The sequence below is a fragment of the Procambarus clarkii genome, chromosome 63 (genome assembly GCF_040958095.1).
Source record: "Procambarus clarkii isolate CNS0578487 chromosome 63, FALCON_Pclarkii_2.0, whole genome shotgun sequence".
In the NCBI taxonomy this organism is placed as follows: Eukaryota; Metazoa; Arthropoda; class Malacostraca; order Decapoda; family Cambaridae; genus Procambarus; species Procambarus clarkii.
Window position 1 is genome coordinate 9,016,100 of NC_091212.1, and position 10,723 is coordinate 9,026,822.

Below are 10,723 nucleotides of genomic sequence, written 5' to 3' on the forward strand. Positions count from 1 at the left end.
GCACCTCCCCCACATTACCACAGCACCTCCCCACATTACCACAGCACCTCCCCACATTACCACAGCACCTCCCCACATTACCACAGCACCTCCCCACATTACCAGATACACCCTACACCCCCACATTACCACAGCACCTCCCCACATTACCACAGCACCTCCCCACATTACCACAGCACCTCCCCACATTACCACAGCATCTCCCCCACAGTACCAGATACACCCTACACCTCCACATTACCTGATACACCCTACACCCCCCACATTACCTGATACACCCTACACCTCCACATTACCTGACACACCCTACACCCCCACATTACCTGATACACCCTACACCCCCACATTAACACATACACCCTACACCCCCACATCACCTGATACACCCTACACCTCCACATTACCTGATACACCCTACACCTCCACATTACCTGACACACCCTACACCCCCACATTACCTGATACACCCTACACCCCCACATTACCTGATACACCCTACACCTCCACATTACCTGATACACCCTACACCCCCACATTACCAGATACACCCTACACCCCCAAGGATACACCCTACACCCCACATTACCTGATACACCCTACACCCCCACATTACCTGATACACCCTACACCCCCACATTACCAGATACACCCTACACCCCCAAGGATACACCCTACACCCCACATTACCTGATACACCCTACACCCCTACATTACCTGATACACCCTACACCTCCACATTACCAGATACACCCTACACCCCCAAGGATACACCCTACACCCCACATTACCTGATACACCCTACACCCCTACATTACCTGATACACCCTACACCCCCACATTACCAGATACACCCTACACCCCCAAGGATACACCCTACACCCCACATTACCTGATACACCCTACACCCCTACATTACCTGATACACCCTACACCCCCACATTACCAGATACACCCTACACCCCCAAGGATACACCCTACACCCCACATTACCTGATACACCCTACACCCCCACATTACCAGATACACCCTACACCCCACATTACCTGATACACCCTACACCCCCACATTACCTGATACACCCTACACCCCCACATTACCTGATACACCCTACACCCCACATTACCTGATACACCCTACACCCCCACATTACCTGATACACCCTACACCTCCACATTACCAGATACACCCTACACCCCACATTACCTGATACACCCTACACCCCCACATTACCTGATACACCCTACACCCCCACATTACCTGATACACCCTACACCCCACATTACCTGATACACCCTACACCCCCACATTACCAGATACACCCTACACCCCCAAGGATACACCCTACACCCCACATTACCTGATACACCCTACACCCCTACATTACCTGATACACCCTACACCTCCACATTACCAGATACACCCTACACCCCCAAGGATACACCCTACACCCCACATTACCTGATACACCCTACACCCCTACATTACCTGATACACCCTACACCCCCACATTACCAGATACACCCTACACCCCCAAGGATACACCCTACACCCCACATTACCTGATACACCCTACACCCCTACATTACCTGATACACCCTACACCCCCACATTACCAGATACACCCTACACCCCCAAGGATACACCCTACACCCCACATTACCTGATACACCCTACACCCCCACATTACCAGATACACCCTACACCCCACATTACCTGATACACCCTACACCCCCACATTACCTGATACACCCTACACCCCCACATTACCTGATACACCCTACACCCCACATTACCTGATACACCCTACACCCCCACATTACCTGATACACCCTACACCTCCACATTACCAGATACACCCTACACCCCACATTACCTGATACACCCTACACCTCCACATTACCAGATACACCCTACACCCCCACATTACCTGATACACCCTACACCCCCACATTACCTGATACACCCTACACCTCCACATTACCAGATACACCCTACACCCCCAAGGATACACCCTACACCCACAGATAAGGATATACTTCAACAGGAAAAATTAGATTTGATTTTTGTTTTAACTAATTCAGTTTGTTAACGTCTAAATTTCTAAATTGTAAATTAGTTGTGGCTTTCTCTTCGCCCGATGACTCGCTTACTCACCCATCTACTCACTCACTCACCCACTCACTCACTCATCTACTCACTCACTCACTCACTCACTCATCTACTCACTCACTCACTCATTCACTCACTCACTCACGCACCCACCCACCCACCCACTCACTCACTCACTCACTCACTCACTCACTCACTCACTCACTCACTCACTCACTCACTCACTCACCGTGGCTTGAACTCTCCTTCAGTTCATCCCCCAACACGCCGTCAGGACGCCCAGCCTCCGTCTCCCCCTGTCAATGACACACTTGACACTTGGCACTTGACACTTGACACTTAACACTTGGCACTTAAAAGATCTTCACTATGATCTGGAACAGTTTTTTTCAAATACTTCACTCTCTTGTTTACCTGCACCACCTGTTTACCTGCACCACCTGTTTACCTGCACCACCTGTTTACCTGTCCCACCTGTTTACCTGCCCCACCTGTTTACCTGTCCCACCTGTTTACCTGCACCACCTGTTTACCTGTCCCACCTGTTTACCTGCCCCACCTGTTTACCTGTCCCACCTGTTTACCTGCACCACCTGTTTACCTGTCCCACCTGTTTACCTGCCCCACCTGTTTACCTGCACCACCTGTTTACCTGTCCCACCTGTTTACCTGCACCACCTGTTTACCTGCCCCACCTGTTTACCTGCACCACCTGTTTACCTGCACCACCTGTTTACCTGCACCACCTGTTTACCTGCACCACCTGTTTACCTTCACCACCTGTTTACCTGTCCCACCTGTTTACCTGCACCACCTGTTTACCTGCACCACCTGTTTACCTGCACCACCTGTTTACCTTCACCACCTGTTTACCTGTCCCACCTGTTTACCTGCACCACCTGTTTACCTGCACCACCTGTTTACCTGCACCACCTGTTTACCTACACCACCTGTTTACCTGCACCACCTGTTTACCTACACCACCTGTTTACCTGCACCACCTGTTTACCTGCACCACCTGTTTACCTGCACCACCTGTTTACCAGTCCCACCTGTTTACCTGCACCACCTGTTTACCTGCACCACCTGTTTACCTACACCACCTGTTTGCCAACATAAACTTATTAAACAACCCAACAACACCACCACTACTCTAAAGGTTATAACAATATTATATATAAATTATATATTAAAAACATTATATTATATTAAAAAATATTAAAATAACTAATCTCTATGCAAATCTTATAACAAATGTTCCGTTGCCCACACGAGGGGTTACCTAAGGAAGGGTAACTCTCACTCACTCTTCTGCTTACCTCTCACCTCCTTACCTCTTGCCTCATAACCTCATAAACCCCTAATTACCCCAGCACCCCTATGAAACCCCACCCTGTACCCCTACCCCTTCTGCACATGCGCAGTTATGTCCCCCAGGGCCAGATAACACAGTCTGAGAAATCAAGCAGATTCCTTAAGTCCCCGGGGCCTCGTAGCCTGGTGGATAGCGCGCAGGACTCGTAATTCTGTGGCGCGGGTTCGATTCCCGCACGAGGCAGAAACAAATGGGCAAAGTTTCTTTCACCCTGAATGCCCCTGTTACCTAGCAGTAAATAGGTACCTGGGAGTTAGTCAGCTGTCACGGGCTGCTTCCTGGGGGTGGAGGCCTGGTCGAGGACCGGGCCGCGGGGACACTAAAGCCCCGAAATCATCTCAAGATAACCTCAAGATAACCCGCAGACAGAGGCGGGAGTCTGCGTTCCATAATGAGCGCCGGGGTTCGACTCCATCGGCGCGGGTCTCTGACCGTCGAGAGGCCGCGAGAAGGAAAGCTTAAAATCTCCTCGTTATATCTGGTCCAGGTCAGCTGCAAGTGGCAAATCGTGCAGCTGGACAATGCAGCAGCACCGGCGGGCAGCAGTCGAGTCTGCTTCGCCAATCGGGCTGATTGCGTCGGCCAGATTGGTGGCTTCACCGGATTAACCTTTCGCATATTCTAATCCCATCACGGGCTGAAGGCAGCCATTGTGCTCTGCTGTGAGTAGCTCTTAACCCATGCCAACACCCTGGCTCTTATCATGCTGCCAACACCCTGGTTCTTATCATGCTGCCAACATCCTGGCTCTTATCATGCTGCCAACACCCTGGCTCTTATCATGCTGCCAACACCCTGGCTCTTATCATGTTGCCAACACCTTGGTTCTTATCATGCTGCCAACACCCTGGCTCTTATCATGCTACCAACACCCTGGCTCTTATCATGCTGCCGACACCCTGGCTCTTATCATGCTGCCAACACCTTGGTTCTTATTATGCTGCCAACACCCTGGCTCTTATCATGCTGCCAGCACCCTGGCTCTTATCATGCTGCCAACACCCTGGCTCTTATCATGCTGCCAACACCCTGGCTCTTATCATGCTGCCAACACCTTGGTTCTTATCATGCTGCCAACACCCTGGCTCTTATCATGCTGCCAACACCCTGGCTCTTATCATGCTGCCAACACCCTGGCTCTTATCATGCTGCCAACACCCTGGCTCTTATCATGCTGCCAACACCTTGGTTCTTATTATGCTGCCAACACCCTGGCTCTTATCATGCTGCCAACACCCTGGCTCTTATCATGCTGCCAACACCTTGGTTCTTATTATGCTGCCAACACCCTGGCTCTTATCATGCTGCCAACACCCTGGCTCTTATCATGCTGCCAACACCTTGGTTCTTATTATGCTGCAACACCCTGGCTCTTATCATGCTGCCAACACCCTGGCTCTTATCATGCTGCCAACACCTTGGTTCTTATTATGCTGCCAACACCCTAGCTCTTATCATGCTGCCAACACCTTGGTTCTTATTATGCTGCCAACACCCTCGCTCTTATCATGCTGCCAACACCATGGCTCTTATCATGCTGCCAACACCTTGGTTCTTATTATGCTGCCAACACCCTCGCTCTTATCATGCTGCCAACACCTTGGTTCTTATTATGCTGCCAACACCCTCGCTCTTATCATGCTGCCAACACCCTGGCTCTTATCATGCTGCCAACACCCTGGCTCTTATTATACTGCCAACACCCTGGCTCTTATCATGCTGCCAACACCCTGGCTCTTATCTTGCTGCCAACACCCTGGCTCTTATCATGCTGCCAACACCCTGGCGCTTATCATGCTGCCAACACCCTGGCTCTTATCATGCCGCCAACATCCTGGCTCTTATCATGCTGCCAACACCCTGGCTCTTATCATGCTGCCAACACCCTGGCTCTTATCATGCTGCCAACACCCTGGCTCTTATCATGCTGCCAACACCCTGGCTCTTATCATGCTGCCAACACCCTGGCTCATATCATGCCGCCAACACCCTGGCTCATATCATCCGCCAACACCCTGGCTCTTATCATGCTGCCAACACCCTGGCTCTTATCATGCTGCCAACACCCTGGCTCCTATCATGCTGCCAACATCCTGGCTCTTATCATGCTGCCAACATCCTGGCTCTTATCATGCTGCCAACATCCTGGCTCTTATCATGCTGCCAACACCCTGGCTCTTATCATGCTGCCAACACCCTGGCTCTTATCATGCTGCCAACACCCTGGCCATCATGGTAAGGGGCACTTGACACAGTAATGGAGTTCCACTTCTGACAGCATCAGTTTCTTGTTAATTTTAGGCGATCCTCGCGATAGGTCAAGGGTGTGGTCAGCGAGGGTGTGTTGAGGGGGCGTGGCTAGGGTGCCGTGTTGAGGGGGGCGTGGCTAGGGTGCCGTGTTGAGGGGACGTGGCTAGGGTGCCGTGTTGAGGGGGACGTGGCTAGGGTGCCGTGTTGAGGGGGGCGTGGCTAGGGTGCCGTGTTGAGGGGGCGTGGCTAGGGTGCCGTGTTGAGGGGGACGTGGCTAGGGTGCCGTGTTGAGGGGGCGTGGCTAAGGTGCCGTGTTGAGGGGGGCGTGGCTAGGGTGCCGTGTTGAGGGGGCGTGGCTAAGGTGCCGTGTTGAGGGGGGCGTGGCTTGGGTGCCGTGTTGAGGGGGCGTGGCTAGGGTGCCGTGTTGAGGGGGCGTGGCTAGGGTGCCGTGTTGAGGGGGCGTGGCAAGGGAGGCTCAGGAACACACGCCATTAACAGCGGCAGCCATGCATAATCTGAGCACGATCCCGCCCTGATAACGTCCCGCGGAGACCTGGACGTCCAGCAATTTTTTTTTTATTATTATTATTTTCTACCACAGACGTGGCCAGACATTTACAATGCTAACCAGCATATATACATTTTCTTCTGTCCTCCATAGACAGGGTTAGAGAAGTGTTAAACATATAGTTCAAGGGTTTATTGAACACTCAACCACAGAAGGTGATTCGGTGCTTTTAAAATGCTAAGCTAACCTACATACGTAAATACATAGATACACAGATTTACGTATGCCCTACATAAAGTGTTTGATGTGTCTTTTACATAGTGTCATTAATGTGCATTTACAAAGGTGAAATGTAATTTTGATCAGCTTCCATATATACTTTATACCCATACATATACATACACACACACACACATATTCATACATATATACACACACACATATGCATTCACATACATTTGTCTCATTTACCGTGACAGGGTGAGGTAGCTGATAAGCGCTGAAGTGTGTGTATCATTCACCAGTTAAGGTAAGTTTAGTTTAGTTAGAAGTGTTAGTGTTGTATGTTCGGTTTTGTTAGAAGTGTTAGTTAGTGTTATATGTTCGGTGTTCAGCCGAGTCATAATGTTCTTCCAATATTATTATTACGTTTTTCTCTCGTTCTTCAGGAAACACTAGGGGGGGGGGAAGGTTCGTGTTTAGGATATAAGCTTCCATAGCCGTGTACCGCACAAGCCTGAATAATGGTGCCATGGAAGCCTACTTTACTGCCATGGAAGCCTACTGTACTGCGGAAGAATAAGGCGATGTGGAAGCCTACAGAAATTTGGAAGTACATGGTACTTATGTTTCCGTGGAAGTTCTATGAAACCATGGAAGCCTACGGTACTGTAAAAATCTATGGTGCAGAAAAAGGCTGTGGTGCAATCAAATTTGATGGTAATGCCCAAGTGTGTGAGGTGCGGACACAGTCGCGAAGTCTATTGTAGCGTGTGAGGTGCGGACACAGTAGCGAAGTCTATTGTAGCGTGTCAGGTGCGGACACAGTTGCGAAGTCTATTGTAGCGTGTCAGGTGCAGACACAGTAGAGAAGTCTATTGTAGCGAGGAAGCCTACGGTGACAACGACGCCATCCGCTTCCTTCACAAACAATCCTTTGTTGTGATCGTGTGTACTCCTGTCACTACTCCTGTGTATCAGAGCCTCGCACTGGGATTGATAGTGACCACATCGAGTCCCTGAACACTCCTTAGGTAATGTGATGCAACCTAATGGCTTAGCAGTCTCCGTGGTGTAGTGGTAAGACACTCGCCTGGCGTTCCGCGAGCGCTATGTCATGGGTTCGTATCCTGGCCGGGGAGGATTTACTGGGCGCAATTCCTTAACTGTAGCCTCTGTTTAACGCAACAGTAAAATGTGTACTTGGATGAAAAAACGGTTCTTCGCGGCAGGGGATCGTATTCCAGGGACCTGCCCGAAACGCTACGCGTACTAGTGGCTGTACAAGAATGTAACAACTCTTGTATATATCTCAAAAAAAAAAAAAAAAAAAAAAAAAAAAAAAAAAAAAAAATGGCTGGATGGCAGTCCCAGTTATCGCCTTTCCCCCGTCGCTTGTACATTGTGACCTTGTACAACTGTGACCTTGTACAACTGTGACCTTGTACAACCCTTATGAGTTTTGTATCTCCTACTCTGTGCTGTGTAATAACCCATCATGTTTCAACGTGGATAGTCCAAAGGGCATTCTTCGTTCAAAATGTTCAATAGACATTATGACACGAACAAATCTCTCGTTAAGTTAGACAAGTCAAAGGTATAAAATTCGCATACAAATCTGTGAAGATGGAAAGATAAAGGTATTGAGAAAGAAGGATGTCCCAGCTGTGTTACTGAGTTGTACCAAAGCCCCGAAGTGGGACTGATGGTGAGGGCGAGGGCGAAGAATACGCCGAGGGCGTATTTCGGGCGTACCTTCGATGGCACATCTTCACAAAGTCTACGCACCCCGGAGGAAGATCCCCTCACGGGCACTGAAATCCTTCAGCTGGCAAAGAAATACCTGGCAGAAGATACATTTAAGGAGTTATCAGATGAGTTCAAAGACGAGCTAAAGACATTCATGGAAAAATTCTCCAAGAGAGTTGATAAGATTCGATCCCGCCTATCAAAAGCTACGGGTCGCAAGTCTCATCCCGTAGAGCGACACAGAGCGCCTGACCTTTACTCACTTGATTCATTTCCTCAACTCGTGTCTGGATCGGTATCAGGCGGTAGTGATGGAGCCAGGAACTGCCGTTGGTGCTCTCTGTGCACAGAGTATTGGTGAGCCAGGAACGCAAGACCTTCCATTTTGCTGGTGTGGCTGCCATGAACATCACCCTCGGTGTGCCACGTATATTGGAAATCATCAACGCATCACGCAGTATCTCGACTCCGATTATTACGGCCAAACTTAAGGACGACACCACTGATCCAGAGAAAGCCAGGCAGGTTAAAGGTGGCGTCGAGAAGACGTTATTGGGTGAAGTGTGCAGCTACGTGGAGGAAGTCTTCCTGCCAGACGACTGCTTCCCTCTCTTGAAGCTAGCAAGGGACCGTATAAGACTCATTCTATTAAATACTTCATCTGCACCTCAAAACTAAAGGTAAAAGAATCGGATGTTGGTGTGGAGTGAGATACGATCATCACAGTTAGACCCGCCATCACGAAGGCGTCGAGTGAGATACGATCATCACAGTTAGACCCACCATCACGAAGGCGTCTGCAATGTACTACCAGCTGCAACACTTGAAACAACACATTACCAAAGTAATCATCAAGGGTTTGTCTTCAGTGAATCGTGCTGTTATTAATCAAAATGACACTGGACCTGGAGGAATTAATCGCTATGAGTTGCTGGTAAAGGGAGACAACCTACGGGAGGTCATCGCTACCTTTGGTGTCGCTGGAACCCGCTGTACTTCCAACAATACGTATGAAGTGTTCACATGTCTTGGCATTGAAGCTGCAAGACTAACTATCATTAGGGAAATTACAATAACGATGGAAACTCTGAGTGTTGATCGGCGGCACGTGATGTTCCTGGCTGACCTGATGACTTTCCGTGGCCAAGTACTGGGGATCACTCGACGTGGACTCTCCAAAATGAAGGAATCTGTCCTTATGCTTGCCTCTTTTGACAAAACTGCAGATCACTTGTTTGACGCAGCGTATCATGGTCAGAGTAACCCCATCAAGGGCGTCAGTGATCCCATCATAATGGGGAAGCCCACGAATATTGGCACAGGTGTGTTTAAGCTTCTCCACAGTCACCGGAGGGAACCGAAGCCCAGAATGCAAACCCTCTTGTTCGATCACCCGGAAGTACATATTCCTATGCCTATCAGTGGATGGGCCTAGTTATATATTTGATAATGCAATGTATATCATTTTTAAATAGTAGCAATGTGGGATGGTTTAATGAGAAGCTCTATACTATGTTGCAGGAATATTTGGAGTACACAGTACAGTACTTTTCTTTGAACTCTTTGACGACAAGATTGTTTATTTTAATGTGTTTTTCATATAATGTATTTATATATAAAAGTGTTGTTATCTTTAATTTGGATGCCACTAAAGTTTTTTTTTTAATTGCTGCTATTTTTGTATTAATTATTTAATTTAATTATTTTTAATTATTAAATTTTATTTATAAATATATATATAAATTTATATATAAATTTATAATTATTTAATTATTAATCATTTTTTTTAAATTATTTTAATTTATTTAATTAATTTAATTAATTATTTTTGTATTTGTCACTAAGCTGTACAAATAAATTAGTGAAATTTGACAACTGTTTGGACCAAGATCAATTAAAGACCTCAGAAAGTACGTGGGTTTTTCAGTTATTCTTATAATTTCTTACATACAATCTGCAAATTGTTTGCAGAGGAAGATCATATATTAACCACTGCACTGCACAGAGCGCCTCTGGGCGCTCGTGTGTATAGCGTAGGATTATAAACTCCTGCACAGGGAGTTCACATCAGCTTCCTCAGGGCTCTAGTAAACAGACACCAATTTTATAAAAATTTTAAATTTTATAAAAAAAAAAAAATTTTTAATTTTTTTAAATTTTTTATAAAATTTATAAATTTTTATAAAAAATTGTGAACAACATTCCTGGGTGTGAGAGCCTCAGTACTGAGTGAGCAACCAAGGCTGTTGCACGCAGCATGAGCTCACAGCATTGCTGTTCAGCTTGTGACCACAGCATCGCCTAAAAAGTCAAAATATATATGTAACTGATATTATTAAGCCATGATAGTATCACAGAAGAGCCTGACTGTGATAAAGACTGTGTACAATTTTCTGATATCAGTGAACACAATGCTGTTCAAGATGTTCACAGCGCTAGCCACAGCACACTCTGTGTGGCCACCTGTTATTGTCTGGACTCACCATACTAGCTTTGTGGTTCGCTATGGTGAA

At 47.6% G+C, this 10,723-nt stretch overlaps 1 protein-coding gene across 1 annotated transcript; it reads left to right on the top strand.

Annotated features, from left to right (window-relative positions):
• The first annotated feature begins 8,612 nt into the window (after positions 1-8,612).
• LOC123769690 (DNA-directed RNA polymerase III subunit RPC1-like) lies at positions 8,613-9,645 on the top strand. The gene is made up of 2 exons (XM_069308658.1): positions 8,613-8,841; positions 8,969-9,645. Exons 1-2 carry the CDS (start codon positions 8,613-8,615, stop codon positions 9,643-9,645), a joined length of 906 nt encoding a protein of 301 aa, XP_069164759.1.
• The last annotated feature ends 1,078 nt before the right edge of the window (positions 9,646-10,723 follow it).